Raw genomic sequence first — 20,246 nt, forward strand, 5'->3', positions numbered from 1 at the left:
ATAAATCAGGACAGATTAAAGTTCCATCCCATAGGGAGAATGCCATTTAATTTACAGTTAATGAAAACAAAGTGACTCTCTCTTCTTCAATGTTCTCTCTTTTTCACTTGGAGCTATAGTGACAATATTTATACAGAAAACAAGGAATTGATTTAAACCCCCTAAGACAGGCCAATATCAGTGCTTTGGATATAGCTGTAAATGCAGGTATACAATATATCACATAAATACGATTACAGTATGGCACAAATTCAGCAGGATAAATAAAATATAGTTTGAATTAGTGGTCCTTCTTACAAAGAGCAAAACAAGCTGCAAACAAAAATTCTCAACTGAAATAAATTTGTCCATGCAGTGGTTTTGTACATGCTTTAATTGTACAAAAAAAAAATCACTTTATTTTATTTTCTCCTCAAATATCAGGCAACAACAGCAGAAACCTTTTGGAATCCTTGGCTCTGACTTCCTTTACTGGTTCAGTTTGTTCTATTTCAAGATCAATTCGACAAGTCTATTGGTCCATCCCACCCTTTGAGCTGTCAGGTATTATTCTGCCACCTGCATTAAATCCACATCACTTTGTATGTTTGTACATGAGCCTACAATCTGCGTGGCAGTTGGACATCTAGGAAAATTACAAATTTCTTGTTTATTGTTTATAACAAGGCCATATTTTCTCATCAAGACTACCAGACCCAATAAACAGGTGCGACATTATCTTAGAAACATTCTGCATCCTGAACAATCTGCATTCAGAACTATAAAGTTTTAGCTCTGCAAAGTACACTCTACCACAGTGTTTTACTGTCAGATGTTAAATGTTGCTTTTTGTAGCCCTTCAAAATCTCTCCTGAAACTGTAGTTTCCGGAGATAACAGTGACAGATTTACAACCCGCAGTTGATATCAGTTTAGAAACAATGAGTCCTTAATTTCAGACAGAGGTAAGCTATCATTAGCTTCATGAGTTGGTTGAACGTTTATTGGTTAACAAGTTCGTAAGACCCATTGTCTGACCACGATGGTAATCAACAGTGTTTATAGTCGTTCTGAGGCGGAGTGAAAAGCTGGCCATCGCAGAGAGGGGAGAGGTAAGATATCATTTAAAAATGGGGATAAGGGTGTATATTTTCAGACTGTCTCTTCAGGAAGACATTCACAGTGTTGCACTCAGTTGTTCATTTGAAAAGTGCCTCAAATAGCTGTGTAACAAATGAAAAACTAGAGCTGGAGAAAGATAACCCCAGTTCAAACCCCAGCTCCTTTCTTACCTCCGCACAGCTGGCCAGTCACGGTGTTGGTAAGAAATGGTTGGAATTAGACCATTTTTAAAACTATTCCACCATCAATAAACCGTTCTGATGGAGTATAGTGGAAGCTTAGTCTATTCCTGATATTTTTTGCTTTTGTAAAGGCTACGAAACCCACCGAACTCCAAATTTTTTTTATAAAGACTTTAGCTTAGTGACTATGGGTTTTGCCCTGTTTTGATCTCAGTGCCTGATGTGCTGGACAAGAAGTCAATGGAACTCTGCACCAATGCTGATGCAGCAAACACAGGGCAGCAACTTTATCAGCGACACACACAGTCTTTTATTTCTCTTATTCTCCCTCTTTGCACCCATTAAAATACGAATGTTCATTACCTTGATCTCTATGTCGACAAGAACTTAATGTGCTCAGCAGGTGACCTAACCTACAGGAATCCTGACTTTTATCTTTCAGTTTTTTGAGTTGTCAGGCAACACCCTTCCAGCACCTACATCTTATACCAAAACCTGCAAGTTGTCAATCCCAAAGCACATTTTTAATACATCAGAAGCATAAGAAACTCTCTTAAGGGAGAAATTCTATCCATATCTAACTGTACTTCGTAAAAAAGTTGAAATCTTTTTTCCTCCTCAGTGATTTTAAGAAACAATATGGTCCAATTCTCCAGATATAATCCAAAGGGTTTCTGCTTTTAGAACAGGCAGATGAACAACTGTGCTCAGAGAGAGGGATTTGGGAGTCCTCTGTCTTTGTGTGAAATATTACAGACCTGATTGGAAGTGACACAGCTATAATTCAGCATGGTGAGAGGGAGCAGCCTTTGCTCCAGCCCACTCATACTCACACACACACACACACACACACACACACACACACACACAGACGATATGGTTACTTGTAAGGTACAGCTAATCTTCTCACATTTTCATCAGTATAGCTGTCTATTTTAGCTGTAAAAATTATATCATCTACAATTTTACAGCTGGCTGGTATGGTGACAGTGCATGGAAATGAGCAATTATATAAACCGAATATTCAAGACAAACAAAAGCATTAGATGATGTTTTGCTACATGCCTAGACAAGGTTCAGTGTGTGATTTGAGTAGTGGAGTCATACAGTAGACCTCCTCAACTTTTGTACTTTAACCTTTCTTTGCTGGTTCTATGAAATTAAAAGTCTATCACACAATACATTAGATACTCAGTAATATCTGTACTGCGGGGCACAAATCCTTCAAACGATTCAAAGTTTCTTAACCTCAAAGGTGACTTTTACTTGATTTACTGGATGCACACATTAATAAATAAAGATTTTCGATTAAATGAGAATGCCCTAATTAAAAAGGACTAAATTAAATGGCCAAAAATGAGGCATATATTCTCTTTTTTTCTGGTGAAGAGCAATATATGCTGACTTTTTTGAAGGGATCAATGCAATAAATGTACTTTGAGGGTCTCCGGGCATATATCTGTTTACTTTCATTATTAGCAGAAAAAGACCTGGGCTCAATGTTAATATTCCTCTAATCTCCTTGGATCATTTAATTTATAAAATGGACAAGCTACTGCTTGGTTAAGGATTATGTTGCAAAAAAAAAAAACAATAATAATAATAATGATAAATTTTTGTGAGTATTAATAATCCATAAACCTGTATGCTTTCAAAACATATAAGAAATGCTCTTTGCACATATGCACACTGACACATACCCACAGATATGCACAGCCTCACACAAAATATTTTAGGGATAAAACTCTCACAAGGGCAGTTGTGTAGAATGCTAAGCTTGTAAGTGAAAGGTATTTCCCCTAGCACACATCTAAGATCTTCTTAGTTTGGTAAATTTCTTTAATTATCACAACTCTGAAGCAGTTTGACTGAAGCTTGAGACTTTCTATTACTTAAATAACTGCATCAATTAAACCTATTATATTGAGCAAAGGACTTAAATCAACACAAGGGACAATCTGATTCATCCAACTCAAGTTGGATTTACAGAGTATTTTATTAAATCTGAATGTTGCTACACAATCTCAGAGCAGCACATTTTGCTACAGACTGCCTGAAAACATCAATTCAATTCTATTCAATTCAATTTTATTTGTGAAGCGCAAAATCCTGACGTACGTTATCTGAAGGCACTTTACAGAGTAAGGTCAATATCTTACAATATTATAGAGAGAAACCCAGCAGTTCCCTCTGTGAGCAAGCACTTGACAACAGTAGAGAGGAAAAAAACATCCATTTTAACGGGAAATAGTTGGGTTGAGAGGGGAAAAATGTGGGAGAGAGGAGAAAGAGGAGGGAGAGTGGGAGAAAGAAGAGAGAGAGAGGTCATGAACAACTGTATATACTGTTGTATTTAAGCACTGTCAGACTGGTTGTTATACTTATTATATTAATATGACACTTATAGGTTTAACAAAGTTATTAATAATAACAGCAGAAATGATAGCAGCACCAATTAATAAGTCAGAGATACCTGGAGAATGAGGACAGGGAGAGAGAGGGCAGAGAAGAAAAACACAATTCACGGGAGAGAGATGACACAAAGTTGGTGACATGCAGTAGTGTGATATAAATGTTTGGGGAGAGAGAGAGAGGAAGTGCTCAGTGCGTCCCCACTGCAGCCTCGGCCTATAGCGGCATAACTAAGGGATGGTTCAGGGCCCACCTGAGCCATCCCTAAGCATAAGCTTTATCAAAGAGGAACATTTTAAACTTAATCTTAAATGTAGAGAGGGGGTCTTTCTCCTGAACCCAAACTGGGAGCTGGTTCCATAGGAGAGGCGCGTGATAGCTGAGGGCTCTAGGAACCACAAGTAAGTGTACATTTTGAGAGCAAAGCTATCTGTGGGGTAATAGGTTACTAAGAGATCTTTTAGATACGATGGAGCTTGGTCATTAAGGGCTTTGTATGTAAGGAGAAAGATTTTAAATTCTATTCTGGATTTTACAGGGAACCAATGCAATGCTCTTTTTCTAATTACTGTCAGGACTCGCGCTGCAGCATTTTGGATCAAGTGGAGGCTTTTCACAGAGTTATTGTGGAATCCTGTTGATAAGGAATTACAGTTCAGCCATGACCACATTAGTCAAAGAAAATTGTTAGTTCCATCTGCAGAAAGTTATATTTGGCATTATAGCTCTGTTCTGGGACCTCCCTGCCCTTACACATGTATACGTGGACAGCCTAAGGCAGGGGACAGCAGCAGCAAAGACCCTCAAATCAACCATAAAAGGCAAACATCCCTGGCCTTCCATGTGCTTACATGGAAGTGCCAGCAGGAGGAGCTAGCTACGCAACTTAAGTGGGAAGGCCAATTAGACTAAATGACAAACAGTGAGATCAATTGAATCTAAACAGATATGCTAGTTTGAGGTAACATAGCTAGTGCGTTAGTGAGTGAGTGAGTGTTATTTTATAGCTTTTACTGTATGAGCCAGCAGAACACAGAGCACTCATCTGAGCATGTCGGATGGCTTGAGCCTCAAGCCGCAGGTAACGTTTACAGGCAGGGGATGACCATCGGCCCATAGCCTTGAGCGCTGAGACAGGAGCTATTAATGATGCATTCGTTGCTGCTCCTATGCAGAGCAGTGTAGCACTCTGGTGGGAGCTCGCAGGATTGGCAGAGGAGGCGAAGGCAAGAGGCCAACCAAGCTTGGGTGATGGGTTTTCTTACCTCCGTTGCAAAAAGAGGCTCTTGATGGCTGGCTTGAGGTCGGCTTTCTCAGCTATAGTGAGGTAATGCGAAGGACTGAAAAATTCTGCGGGTGTAATGAAATCGCCAGCCCTGAGAAATCAATAAAAACCTGTGAGGAAGACTGTTTCTAATAGTAAGTCTGTATAGGGAACAAAACTACTGTCCTTTAAATATGTGATCAATTTTTGCAGGGGTGGTAGAGCTAGAGGGAGACGTATACGATCACCTTGAGGTTTCTCTCTCTTAAGGCCATTTAGCAGGGGCTAAAGAGATGGGTTTTCGAGCAGGCTGATGTTGGATGGATCCAAACAGTGCAGATGGAATTGTACACCTGGGACAAGCCCTTTTATGGAGGATGGCTGCAATTTGTGTGATCCAAAACAGTGAACCATAAAGGTTCATGTGATGGACATTGACAGGCAAAATAGCTACAGAGAAGGTGGCAAAAAGGGAGGTGAAGTAAGACCATGCAGAATCATACATTTTTAATGTGGAATTAACTAAGCCAAATTGCATATAGAAAAAAGCAGGGAGTATATAATTTTGCAGGGTCATGTTTAATGTAGCATGATTTCAATGAATGGGAGGCAGGTCAGGCTGGATGGCACTGCCTCCAAGCACAGTTGGCAAATTTCTGAAATTCAAACCAGGACAAAGAATCAGCAATTTAGTTATCCTAGCCTGGAAGTTACCTAAGGCGCCTTACGAACCTATTAATAAATGAAACTAAGGAGCACCCTTTGTTAATATTAACAGTTGCCTCATTGACACAAAAAAACAGGATTTGTTTCCTTGACCAGTGTTTACCCCACAGAAGACAAGCTATAACAACTGTGTACATTCTCATCGGAGTAGTAGAAGAAGCGTTAGGTGGCTGGGGGGGCTCTGTTCCAGATCATTCTGGCCCACTTTAACCCCTAGTTATTAGATCTTTCCAGGTTAGGCGAAATTCTTCTAGATTGGTGGAACACCACTTACTCTCCAGCTTTCGCGATGTCTGCTTTAATAGCGCACATTTTCGAATTGTACCACAGAGTTAGCCTCCTCTGATTCACTACCTTCTTTTTCAGAGGGGCAACAGTGTGGAGAGAGGTGTACGCGGTGAGGCTGCAGCACTATCAACAATATCATCAACTTCTGTTGGAGTAAAATAGAGATAGCTGTCCTCCATTGTATTAACACTTGGCATTGGAGTAAATAACAATGGAATTCTTTCCTTAAATTTGGTTATAGCATTGACAGATAGACATCTACTGCATTGGATTTCTTTCCAAAATGCTGTGTACTCCATTGCTGTGAACTCAAACATCACTAAAAAAAAACAGTCAGACAAAAGAGGGTTTTATAACTAAGTTTAGGTCTAGGGTGGATTAATAAGCCGGAGTGCAAAGTCACTGCAACCCCTCCTTCACCACGAGGAATGTGAGAATCAATATGAGTAAGGGGGTGTTGATTAATTTAGACTAACATATTCTTCTTCTTACTGCAACCAGGTTTCAGTAATAGAAAATGAATGTTATGTTAGTTCTATTATTTTTTATTGGTTTTATGAATTACTCCTCTTTTATTGATTTTTGATTTATTATTTAGAGGTTTTGGGAGTTTTGGGAGGGTGACAGCTCTAAGGAAACTGCAGAGAAGCGTGTAGGACTGCAACTCTGCCTCGTGGTCTCAACTCTGGGATGTCATGGCTTTGGCTTCCTAATGAACCCCATCAGATTGCTGGAGATGAGAGCAACACCACCTCAACAGCCAGCTGTTGAATGACGACATGTCGCCACTGGTCAGATTTGGTAGGGGTCTAAAGAGTCCAACATTGTTTTAAAAAAAATTGCACACCGATTCCACATTATCTGCCATATCGTTACAGGACTTGATCTTTGATCACATTCTCAAAGAACAACCGAGTCCTCTTTGAATGTGGAAGAAAATGTAGCAAACTTGAAATATTTGAAGACATATCAGCAGCAACCTCAATCAAACTATAGTAATGAATCTGCTTAACCCTTTATCTAGGTCGCATCTATTGTTACTGGCAGCTACGTAGAGTGGAAGGTACAGCAAGGATAGTTCAGGATAATTAGACTCTTACACGACATGTCCTCTCCTATCATAAAGAAGAGAAAATTGTATTATTCTGGATTATTTCCCATTCTTTCCTTCCCATTAAAAGAACACAAGAGAGGTAATATTACCAAGTATAAAGTTGTGTAGACACTGGCATTCAAAACTCTGCTGTCACAAATGCAAAAGCTGCCATATAAGTGCTTGATGCGAGTTAGTAATGCAGTCAGCCAGTTATTACCAAAACTCTAATTTCCTGCCCCTGCTTCATTGCCATCCCTCATACGTTACTCTTCTTTTCTTGTGCTGAAACAAAATCTAGCAATTAGCTCTTATCTTCTCATTCTGCTGACAATAGCTCACGCTGAAATGAGTTCATGGTTCATGGTTGCAGTGTTTTTAATCACAACCCCGGACATTAGCATTAGGGCAACCAACATCTGTGCTCACACCCACCCAGCTCACAATAGAGCCCACATGATCATTATGGGAGGTTCATTTGGTGAGGTTGAGGTTACTAATAAGGTTCCATTATTAAGACAGGGAATCAAGAGATGGCGTTAGCAGGGGATATGGATGATAGTTTTCCCATCATTTTGACAAACAGGGTTATCCAGCCTTCAGCCTTCACCCAGGAGGACACAGAAACAATGAGCCCTGTTAGAAAACTGAGGGCAAGTGCATGTTATGTGATGGGCATGTCTTTATTTATTCTGCCTGACACACAATATTTAACAATGAAAACAAGAGCCCAGGTAAGAGTGAAGACCTTGTATGCAAATGTATCTTTAATCACACATAGTGTAAATTTCCTGTCTTTCCTAAAGCAGAAATGTTAAGACTCACTGGGCTACACAGAATTAAGGGCACATCTTATTTTACTTATTTTTCTTCTTATTTTTTTTTACTGTATTTGGTTTTTTATTTTCCTCTGCTTTTCCACCCTATTACATGTATTAATATTTTAGATGATTAGTTTTCTCATTATAGAACCTAAACAAGTTAAAACATGATTAATTGGAGTTATGAACCCAGTACGGATTATATCAGTTTATTCAATTACTGTTCAATAAAGTATAAAAAAAGGAGCAAAAGCCTCATTAAGAGCTGAAATTCAGTTAGAGTTAAAGAAGATGTTTGACATTTGGAGAAATATATGCTTCCTTGCCAAGAGTTAGATGAGAAGATAGATACCAGTCTCTTGTCTGCATGGTAAATATGAAACTACATCCAGGAGATGAATAGCTTGGCTTAGCATAAAGACTGGAAACCGGGGGAAACTGCTCGCCTGGCTCCGTCCAAAGGAAACAAAATTCACCTACCAGCATCTCTAAAACTCATTAATTAACAAGTTATATCTTGGTTGTTCAATCCGTACAAAAACTAAAGTGTAAAAACAACAGTTTTTGGTTTTATGTGTGGGACTTTTTCTTGGCTGGGAGCAGTGCCGTCCTTGAGACACAGCTTGTTGCCTGGTAACCTCATGGTGAGGTTAGTCACTTCCCTTTCTGTACAAATTAAACAAATGGGATTTAATGTGTTAATTAGTAAGCTTATGGGGGGGGGGGTAGCCGGATATTGTTACCTGGCTAGCTGTTTCCAATTTTTGCGAGTCTCTAGGCTAAGCTAAGCTAACGGACTGCTGGCTTTAACTTCAAATCAGACTGATGGATAAGAGGGCATACTGTAGGAGGACAGGAAGTATCAGTCCTCTTATTTAATTCTAAAGAAAACAATTTCCTTAAATTTTACATGTACTGAGGTACAATTGATGTGTAACAAGGTGAGGTTTCAGTAAAAAAAACATATTATGGAAATGAAAATGTTGACAAAAACGTAAATAAAAGTTTGATATTGGTTGATTGGTATGATGTTTAGAAAATAGGTGTTATCTCCCTCTTGACTTCCTCCACTTGAACTTGATTTTCCCAAGAGCTCCTAGGGTAAGATTTAAGCTGGATGGATGGATAGATTCACAGGTGGATGATAAATTTTTGCTTCTGCCTTCTTATCTTTATTGAACTTTGCAGTCTGGCTGTTCTGCTCTGACTCACAGTTTGGATGCTGCATCAAGGGATCAAGCTTCTAACTTTCACCAGCTCGTGATGAATCAAAACTGAACAGGTGGTAGAACTGTACATTACCACAAAACAAATATATACAAGGGATAAGGTGACCGCAAACACGGATTACCCATCAGGGCCCTCATCTACCTGACCTTTAGCCCTGATTATCATCTGTTGACATGTTGTCTGGTGTTCTAGCAGCAACTGGGATCAGAGTTCCAATCACTGCTCTTGTTAATACACTGACAATCCCTCATGTCTCTCTCTCTCAGGTCTGTCTCTCTCACACAAACTCCCTTTCTCTGTTTCTCTCTCCATTCATCAGCAAAAAAGCATCACAGAATTACCGATTCAGTGAAAAAAAAGTGAAACAATTGACGCAGGAAAAACAAGTCAGGGGTTGTCACTCATTGATTTACTTGTCAGTGCAGGTCTCTGATCAGTAGTTGTAGTGGTTGTGAATGTGTGTGTGTGTGTGTGTGTGTGTGTGTGTGTGTGTGTGTGTGTGTGTGTGTGTGTGTGTCTGTGTGTGTCTGTGTGTGTGTGTGTGTGTGTATGCTTTTTTATCTGCTGAGAGATTAAATGACAGATGTTGGACGTAACAACAACAACAACAGCAAACCTACAATAGATCACTTTAGAATAAATGTGAGAGGAAAATGATCCATGAAATATAAGGCAGAAGTAAGTAAAGAATACTTTCTTATTGAATTAACTAATGCTTTCCTCCTCGGGTTTGCATTAGCAAAATCCTCCTTGCCATGCCTTCAAGGTCTGAGCACACCCTTGGACACAAAATTATGCACAATTAAGCATAGAAATTATTCTCTCTGAATGACATGAACAATTCAGAAGCCCATTTCACAACCAGACATACACCTGGAGAGCAATGAATTTGCGTCAGCCTAATTTTGAAGTCAAACATAGAGTCAGATTGTCCCTCTGTGAGTGCCTGCTTTTATCTCAAGCAAAACTTTTTTTGTTTTTTCACCGTAAATTCTTGAAAAATATACATCTACCAACTAATGTGACGTGATGCTGAATCACATTAGGCTGTGCCAGCTGGAAATGACAAAAATAGGGCCATTATTTGTGTTGAATGAAAATTGAGCATTTCATTAGAAATTGGGTGTCTAAAATTGTGTCACAACTGCAAACATTATGTCTTCTGTTCTACATAGATTGATGTAGCTATGAGTCATTTCACATTTTTGTTATTTGCCCTTGAAACAATGCTGGATTTAGGCGTAGCTGCTGTATTAGCAAAAGGAATCTTAATGCATTCGATGGCATAGAAATCCAGATATTGATGGGTTGGTTGGCTTGTGCTCATCATGGGCACACAGGTCTGAGTTTTTGTGTAATAACCATAAAAATAAAAAAATAGGGAAGCTGTTCATAGTCTTTTGATGCAAGAATAATCCCTGACTGGAGCTCATATGTGCTCTCATCCCTTTTTTTTCCTTCTGTCTTCCTCTACTGTTTATTCTGTCATTAAACAATTTGTTTCCCAGACGTTATCTGATGTATGCATTACTGGATGTAATGTAGGATTATGTTTATTAATGGAGTTATCACAAGAGAATATCTGCACTACAAACCCTAAGTCGTGCAGGAAGACATTGATTTTGTGTCCAAAGTGTATGTGCCTGAAGAAAGCCTTTTCATAAAGGCAACCAAAATCATGCAAACTGTCTTATGAAGAAAACTACTGCCACCTAGTGGACATACTGTCTGCATGCCTGGATATGTGTATGGGTTTCAGGATCACCGGCAGTGCATGTATCCATTTGATAATGTCACCTCATTTCATAATTTTCCGTAAGAAATAGTTTTGCTTTTCAGTTGTTTTCTTCGTCTCTTTACCCATACTAGGGTCAAATTTCAAAGTTTGTCTGAGTTCATATCACTGCTCCTATCAGAGGGTAATTGGCAGCCGGCCGCAAGCCCAAAGAGTCCCACTGGTCTGTTTTGTTTACTGAGAAAATTTGGCATCCTTGAAATGCCTCTCTGCTTTATCGCTCTGTCTTTCTGAACCAACTGCAGTATGCTAATCCTTGAAGACTCCAGCTCCCACCTGCCAACCCTCATTATTTTCATGCTATTTTTGAAATAAACAATGTAGAGTAGCTCAGTGCCGGTGAGACTTCCTCCCATTATACAGTAGTGAAGATGGAAACAGACCCGCAGACACTAAGACTTCATCAAATATTTGCTTATGCCAAGGTCAGTTACATTAGAGATTCTTAGACTCTGATCATGACTCTTTAAAATTAAAACTTTTTTTAAGTTTAAAATGTTGTTTTTAAAAAAAATGGCTATTGCTTTAGGTGTAATATAATGTGTTGTTTAAATTAGCCTATGATAAAACATTAATATTATGTGGAATAATGGAAAGACAACCGAACAAATTCTTGTGCTGATGAAGAGGATGTGGTATGATCAAAAGCTCCAGAACAAGTGAGAAAGCAGCACTTGAGTCAACTCCTTTTTTCAGGGCCAGGAAGTAAGTGCAACTAAAACTTTGATTCAACCAAAGAGTGAGAAAATAATACTTATCCAATTGTACTGAGTAGAAGGAAGGAAATTGTTATCTACCCATTACATATTTTTATCACGTTTTAGTAATTTTATGTCTTTATTAAAGACAGTAGAGAGATGTCAGGAGATGAGGGAGAGATGCAACAAAGGTTCCAGAATGGACACAAATACAAAAATTATATAAAAATTCTATAGGGGTCTAATAGGAATATCAGAGATGTTCGGGGGGGAAAAAAACGTCCTATCAAAACTCACATATTTCTACTGGAGACATTCATGGAAGTATTATTAAATATAAGAGATTTTAGTTAAACCAAGAAAGTACCTAAACTCACTGCTTAGAGATGCACACATGTACAGAAAGGAGGTAATATTGTATAGGAGTCTAAAAGGGACAGTAGAAAATGTAATGGATATCAAAGGAAGGAAAACAACAACAAAAAAACAGTATTGCTATGGTACAGATTTAGTTTGAAACAAATTCTAATCATGGGATGAGATGGGATGATTTGGGATATGGGTATCTCTTACATAAAAAAAGTTACCTACATTTTTTAATTTGTCAGACATGACTTTGGATTCACATGATCAAAGTGGTTTCCGTACTGAATTTTAAGACAAAACAGTCTAAATCACAGATCCCCCCTTCCTTCTCTCTGTACCTCTAGCCCTCCCCCAAACTCCTGAATGGTCTTGGCCTTATCTCAAACACCTCTACCACCATGCATACAATTAACCCATCCCCCTATCTCTGTACTCCAACCCCCAGTCTTGACCATTACCCTCATTAGCATAAGCACAATAGCTACACAGAGCAAAGGCAGAGAACAAAAACCACAAAACTAGTCTCAAAGCTCATTGCTATTGTTAAGCCACTAGCTTGGTTTGACCTCTTTGTCTGTGGTTACACAAAGTGATTTTGCTCCTTTTTCTCCTTTGCTTCATCTTTTGTACAGCACACTGTTAATATGAACTAACTTGGCATGGCCTGATGTCTTTTGGGTCGTGTACTGCATAATTCTGCCAATAAAGTGAACAATTTGATGTGTTAAACTGTCCAGTTTATCCAACAAAGGAATCACATCAGCTGCATGTTGGGGCATAAGATTAGAAGTGCTTAGCAGGCGGTTATTGGTATCACTTGAGTCAGACAATATCTCACTGACATGGAAGAGACAACCATTGATTCAAGAAATAACAGACATTTTAAAATGACTTACAGCTATTCTGGAGCATAAAAGAAGTGGTTGTGACATTTTGTCAGGGGTTGTGTGTGTTGATGAGCGGATCAAATGAAAAAAAAAAATGTATCAGCAAAAATGCAGCATTAAATTCCCTATGATATAGATAGATCACTTTATTAATCCCTCAAATTGCAGTGATGCACGTGAGGGCTGATACAGCAAAAAACAAAGCAAATGGTTGATGCTGATCAATAGTTTATTGACATACAGCCAGTACAGACTGCCCCACCTACTGACTGAGCGTAATGCAGGCTGCCAGTATCAACAGTACCAATTTCAGATGTGGTGAATAAGAAAAATAAATACATAAAGTACAACTGTAAGGTGAAATCTATTATTCAGGGATATTACAGTGGCAGTTTTGCAAAACATATCTGTCTGTGTGGAGAGAACTGGAATGGAACTTCATTTACATCAAAACAGAAGACAAAAGTAGCTTATAAACGCATATTTTCCCCAGTATTTTAGGGAAATAGGTAGTTTTGGAATGAGTGTACAAAAAATAAAATATCTTCTTTTATATTCAGTTTTCAGTTAACCAGAGTGTGCAAAATGGTTAAAAAAAATACATTCAGTGTAATTGGAACCATTTTAGTGCAAATGCAGTGTGACAAAACTCACAGTTTATAGTGTTCCATATCAGAAGAGAGAGGCATCTTAAAATGCCAAAACCTTGATACAGCCATCTAAACCTTCAGTGCACCAAGTGAGACCCTGAGGTGTACATTCAATAATAAAAAAGGAGTAATATGAAAAATGGACAGAAGCCCTGTTTACATAGGATGTCTGGACAAGAAGTCATCTCTGAAATCCACTACTGGCTGCTCTTTACATTCAACGAATCAAAAAACTTGAAACCACCAAGAATCCAGGTTAGTATTACATGCATCAACAAAAAAAAGCATACATTTAAGCATTAACAATCATATAAAGATGAAAATTAAAAAAAATAAAGGGCCCCAAGTACAATAGTCAGCAGGCATTAAAAGACATCTGAGAAGAAACAGCTTGAAACAATTCCACTAAACAACAGCTTTGAACTGCCTTTTGCCTGGAGGGCAACATGCAGGGTTTAAACGGACCCACGACTCAGTTTCTTTCCTTGGAGGGAGGAATGAGCTGTGGCGGTGGAGCAGAGGAAGGACACAATGTATTTATATGTTAAGCCAGTGTACTTAACATTCTTACAGAACATGGAAACATGAAGTCAACAGCGTGTAGGTAGTGAGTTTACGGCCAAATGCAGTAGCAAAGAGATGAATATGAAGTTTTTGGGGAAGAGAAGTTCTTCAACAAAGCTAATATATTGCTTCCGAAAGCCCATTTTTAAAGGTTAAAAGCTTTGTGCACTTATCCATGAACCAGTGACACCCCGTGATGCAAGGCTCGCTTCCACATGTAGTATGTCGAGCGGGGGGTGAAGGGGAAGTAAGACCTGAATTCTTTAAATGTAGGGAAGGATTTTTCCTCAAACCGTTGTTGCAAGAATAGCTTAGCCTTGGCCTTGAAGTTGGCCAGAGCCACAACATCCATTGCAAACATCTGCTCGTCTATTGGTGCCTTGCCATAAAGGGTGTGCTTTGAATCTGGGGCATCAAAAGAGGGCATGGTGGTGCTCTCTAGATATCTAGGGCTCTCGACAAATGGGAGCATAGACTGATTCTCCATCCTCCCCTCGATAATCTTGGTTTCTGTCGCAGTGCACTCCAGACTCTCACGGAGGACATCGGCACTCTGGGTGACCATTTTCTTCTTACGGTTTTGCCTGCTACGCCACAGCCAGTAGAAACAAGGGGACATGGACGGAAACTTGAGCTTGAACTTTGTCAGGGACCACTTTGATTTCACTACATGCAGCTTTGCAGCATCTCTGAGCTGTTTTTTACTCATGTATGCCAGCCTGAAACTTCTGTGTTTTCGCCTGCAGATTCTCATTCTGGGCATGACAGGCTGGTTGATGTTAGGCAGGACTGGTGACAGACTTTTCGGACTTTGGCTCTTGTCAGCATCTGAGCTGTCCTCACTGCTGCCAACACTGCCTTTGTAACCTCTGTTGAACAGCATGGCTTCTCTCCTCCAGTTGTAGTAGGTTGACCTGGAGATCCCTGGGAAATTTCTTTTGAAGACCCTGAAGGGGAGGGAGGCATTCATGGCAATGCAATTCTGCAGACAGCGCTTAGCTTCCTGCATGTGTGTTACATTCTGGGCCCGCTCTAGATCCAGCTTGCCAAGGCTGAGGCCAAACATACTGGCCACGCTGTCATGGTGGTCAGGTTCATCCTGCTTTCCTTCGGGTGAAGACCAGGCCTCCTGCTCCGTGCTCTCTCCAGGACTAATCTCTCCAGTTGAAGATGAGGTGGAGAAGTTTCCTCCAGATTTCAGTAGCTCATGCTTCCAGTTATAGTAAGACGAGCGCGAGATCTCAGGGAAAAATTCCTTAAACTGGTGCAGAGGGATGAGCTTTCCCTCCAAGTAGCAAGCCTGCAGGAAATACTTCGCCTCATACCGGGCAGCGGACTTTTTGCAGTGCTCCTGTGTCTGCCTCTTCCAGCGGTAGAAGGTCCTCTTGGTGATGTTGTACTTGTCCTTTAGACTCGGGTAAGAAAGCTGCGAGTCCTGGTTCAGCAGCTTGTCACTCTTAATGGGCGATGCCCCCTGCTCGCTGTCGGGACTTCCAAACGTGAGGTCTCTGGTCTGGGCTAGAGCGACAAAATTATTTGGCCTGAACAAATCCTCAGACTGCAGCTCACCCGACCACATGATGTGAAGGGTTAGTGGCTCAGAGTCTTTGGGCCAAGTCCTTGGACGTATGACTCGGTTGAAGTAGGGTCGAATCTTGAGGTTGAACATGGGATAGATGGAGTAGATATTAAACTGTAGAACTGATGAAAGGGCGTAAACGTGCCACATGTTGGCGTAGGAGCCAGGAAAGCAGGACGCTTTGACATCTGCATCAAAGATGGCCTCCAAGACAGTGACAGGCAGGTTGAGCATGTCCTCGGATTCTTCAGCACAGAGACTGAAGCGAACTGCCTGGAGCATCATTTTAGAATCAATCATTCCAGACAGGTAGTATCGCTTCCACAGCACCATTTCCACTACGGTCCGCACCTGTAGGGTACAATGTTAATGGGATTAATATAACAATCGTTAGGTGCAGCTATAAACAGGTAGAATAATTCCAACAATATGCATTTAGACACTAGAGACAAAGATTATAAACCACCACTGCTCACCTGTAGCTCCAAGCTAAGCCCTGTGTTGCCCGCTAACAGCATGCTAACTGCATCAAACAGTAAGTTTCCCTCTCCCTTGCAGTTAAGGGGGAGGAGGCCTCCAGGTGCATCAGCCGGGTACAGGCCATGAGCTGTGTCGTCCACACCTGCCCACTCAGGGAAATCCTGACAGGGGGCCCTTGGGAGCTGGAAGGGAGCGAGGATCTGGTCCACTTCCAGCGCCACTCTGGTCAGAGCATCCAAGCCAGAGCTCTCCGTGGCCTCCTGGAGCTCTCCCAAAACAGACAGCACGACCTCGTTCCTCTGAATCATACCTGGAGATCTGAAGAGAGCTGGGGGGGAGGAGGAGGAGGAGGAGAGGAAAGTTCCAGATATCTACTTTCAGTAAAAACAGATCATTCTGAGAAGTTTACTGATTATTAACCCTCACAGCAGTTGGGATTAGGTTTAGGAAATGTTCGTATGTCTGTGTTACCAATAGACTAGATTATGTAGATTAGTGTGGTCTATCCACACACAAAAAACAGCTAACTTAATCTAAATACTGCTGGTCCCGTTTTGACTCAGGAAAAAAAAAAAAAAAACCCACATCCTACATGGTTCTAATTTTTTGCCAGTGGCAGTGGATTAATTCCTGCACACTTAAGAATTGACTTGATCTATAGGGTTCTTAAAAGCCTTTTTTTTGTTACTCTAACCTTTTTTTTTTTTTTTTTTAATGCAAAGTCGGGGCTGTGTTTAAGGTTTTGCCTCATAAGCATAACGAACAGAAAAAGTCAGTAAAATTCGATGATAGTTTGTTATATAGTGATCTCGTATCGATTTTTCTACCTGCAAAGTAGCTGCCAAATATGACAAAACAGGCCAATATGACTTGTTGGTTGAACTGAAACTAAATAAAACTAATTAAGATCAAATTCAAAGTCATTACCTACTATAGCAAGGCCTACTTTGGGCCGCGTCATGAGTTTGTGTTGTGTTTAGGCTCTCACTACTTTATTTGCTTATTTATTTGAAATATTTAATTGGACTTGCGAAGTTGAGGGTCCCTTTCACTTAAAGACAGAAATTAAAACGAGTATCTTGTGAATTAAAAAAAAGAAATGTGTGAATATATATTCTCCATTAATCGCAAAACAATATTAGAAACAATGATTTTCTTACCTGAGCGTCCAGAGACTTGAAATATGTCCCAAAGGAAGTCACTTATTTGTAAGGCAGGGTTTCACAGCTGAAAATATTGATCAATCTCCGGGAGCTTTAGTCCATTGTGTGCGTGCAGCTCCAGAGTGTCCCGTCCTCCGGTGAGCAGAGATTTTGGGAGTGATAAGCAGCACCTCCCATCAGGAAATTGTCAATCGTCGATTCGCTTTTTTGTTTCTGCGTCGAGAAACACCTCCCTACTGCCCCCCCGCACAAGTAGACTACAGCCAGGGTCAATTTCAATGTGAAGTGTTAACAAAAGCCAATGTGTCAGGGGCCACAAGAAAACAGATGCAGCCCTGTAGGTTAACAGGTATCGGTGCTTTTAGGTTTTATCAACACGATTTTGCTTTTCTTTGTCAAAGGCAATTCCAGATGTCAACAGTTCACTTTCAAGGTTATTTGTCAAGGGCTCTTGGCGTCAACGGGAAACTAGTGCTTATTTTTGCCTCATAAATAAACTCTCCTTATTCTAATGTGGTTGCACAGAGACATTTTGTGGGAAGTTTACTTTTATTACTTGTCAGACTTGGTTAAATACGTCCCCAATGCAAAAATACAGGAACAAATAACCCAAAAAACAACACAACTTTTACAGCCATGAACTTCAGAATCAGAAAAACTGTAATGATCCTCGCAGGGGAGCTTGCTCTCCCCTTTACAATTACTACTACTAGTGGTAGTAGCAGTGGATAGAATGAAGCCTGGTACATGTATGTGGATTAGAGTGGATATGTGCAGACAGGGTGTGGACATGAGCTTTATGAGAGGAGAGGAAGGCTCCTGAGCTCCAGCTCTGTTTGTTTCTACACTGTATCACTTTTAACACCTCCTCTCCTGCCTTTTGCAGGATTTCAGTAATCAAAGCCTTTTGTTCCACACACGCACAACAATCCCATTGACTGTCCCCCAACCCCCACGGCCCATACTGTAGATCCCAGCCCTGTGGCTTGTTACCACTACACACACACACACACACACACACACACACACACACACACACACACACACACACTTACATTCGCACACCAGGGGACAACAGCATTTGGCCCCCACTGCTCTGTCCACTACAAGCGCTTGGCAGACAACCTGGTGCCTGTGTTCACTGGGGTTCAAGGCTTTGACCTAAAGCTTATCAGCTGTTTGGACAATGAGTGTGTGGTTGCTTGTGTGTGGGGGGTTTCCATAAGAAATGGTACATTTTCAACACTTTGGTGTGTATTTCTGACATTAAAAGCTGAGATAACACATAGACACCCACTTGTTAAAAGGTATGGTAAAATGTGTGTGAATGATAAGTTCTTTCTCTTCCTTTAGATTTACCATGATTGACATTAAATGCTTCAAAGTCAGAGCCTGTTGAAATTTTTGAAATACAAGCAGTGTGTTTAAGACAAAAACTGTTACTTTAAACTCAGGGTAATTTTTTTTTTAAATACCTGTTTATAAGGAAAGGTAAAAGAAAATGAATTAAAGTTGCATCAGTGGAACGGAGTGTAAGAGAGAGGTCACACTGATCGCTCTCTTTCACCTATTCATTTTAAAAACACCTTTTGGGTCGAGGATTTCATTATCGCTGAAGTGGAAAAAGCTCAAGAGACATTCCACAGCAGAGCCTTGTGTGCCATATATTACGAATCCAGAGATGATAGAATATAATGTCTTTACATTGACCTTGTAGAAGTGCCTCATTGCTGGAATATGCTCACAGTACATATACTGATTATGCTATATTAGCCCAGGATCTTTGGCTTTGAGTTTGCATTTTCTGTACTTGGATATCCTTCATAGCATTTTAAATCATAGTCATGGCTTTACCTCTTTTACATTCCCTCTTTACTTTCATCTGCTATTCACTTTAATACCTTACCCAAATTGCAGAAAAAGATGCTCTGTCTACTTTCATCCTTTACATCCTGCTTTTTAAAGTTAAAATCAAGAAAATGAACATATTCAGAATCTGATTAGAATATCTGCTTCCATTTTATATGATATGTAACAAGGGCCTCAAATTTATCCAGACACTGTTTGTCCTCTTTATTCATCCCCCCTTTCTTGTCAGTGTGTCTTCACCATCGCATCAACCCCCTCAGACTCTTGGCTGTAGCCAATCACACACCTTAGGTGTGTAGATTAGCTGTGCTGCACTGCACTGTGAACACAGGAGTGGGCTGGCTGCAAGTATTTAAAATGCAAATAGGGCAACACTGGGACCGGCTCCGGCAGTCTCTCACCTGCTGTGGCTGTGTGTGTGTACTGTATGTGTGTATGTGTGTTGTACTGGCAAGGGAAAGCAGAAATAGCTGAAGACCAAAGCCAGCAGTATACGGCAAACACAGTTTAATTTAGCACAAGGAAAATGGTGGGTTTGTGCCCAAAATGAAGTGCTGCATTTAGCTGTGGATTCCGAAATTTCTGCTCTCACCTGCAAAAACATTATGTCACTGAACAATACCATAGAAATATTGTTTTTTGACAACATGTTTCTGGTTTTTCAACCGTGTTGCCTGCCACCAAATCTGGCAAGTTCCTCCACCTGATTTGATATCATTCGATAAGAATACCTCAAGTACAATTTTGATTGCATTCCTGTGTTCAGCGGCAGTCTAACCAGCTTTTGCAATATGCCAAATTAAATTTAGTGTCAATTAACCTGAAAGGGAGATGATCAGATTGTCATTTTCACTGTATTCTTGACCTTGATATTGTACCGTCAAATCACGCATCAAAATAACATTAATCCACATTTTGTAAGAGAAAAATGATCAGAGACGAACACAAATTTTAAATGCAACAAAAGTTAGTTCACTGGTCTCTCTCAATGTTTTTGTTTTACAACAGTCTCTCGAATTAATGACAAAGTTTGTTATTTTTTGATTTATTATAGGCTTGGACAACAGGTACAAGTTTTG

General features: G+C 40.1%; 1 protein-coding gene across 1 annotated transcript; it reads right to left on the reverse strand.

Moving 5' to 3' along the window:
- Positions 1-13,073: 13,073 nt before the first annotated feature.
- On the reverse strand, positions 13,074-17,475 carry vrtn (vertebrae development associated). The gene is made up of 3 exons (XM_040124417.1): positions 17,296-17,475; positions 16,132-16,463; positions 13,074-16,006 (listed from the first exon to the last, which is right to left on the reverse strand). Exons 2-3 carry the CDS (start codon positions 16,441-16,443, stop codon positions 14,246-14,248), a joined length of 2,073 nt encoding a protein of 690 aa, XP_039980351.1. The 5' UTR covers positions 16,444-16,463; positions 17,296-17,475; the 3' UTR covers positions 13,074-14,245.
- Positions 17,476-20,246: the final 2,771 nt, after the last annotated feature.

The sequence above is a fragment of the Xiphias gladius genome, chromosome 4, assembly GCF_016859285.1.
Source record: "Xiphias gladius isolate SHS-SW01 ecotype Sanya breed wild chromosome 4, ASM1685928v1, whole genome shotgun sequence".
In the NCBI taxonomy this organism is placed as follows: domain Eukaryota; kingdom Metazoa; phylum Chordata; class Actinopteri; order Istiophoriformes; family Xiphiidae; genus Xiphias; species Xiphias gladius.

What these genes read in the sequence shown, in the direction of transcription:
- vrtn (XM_040124417.1), bottom strand. Translation starts at nt 16,443, where the DNA reads ATGATTCAGAGGAACGAGGTCGTGCTGTCTGTTTTGGGAGAGCTCCAG. An exon ending in GGCTTAGCTTGGAGCTACAG is followed by an intron (nt 16,007 to 16,131) that starts GTGAGCAGTGGT and finishes TGTACCCTACAG; the next exon opens with GTGCGGACCGTAGTGGAAAT.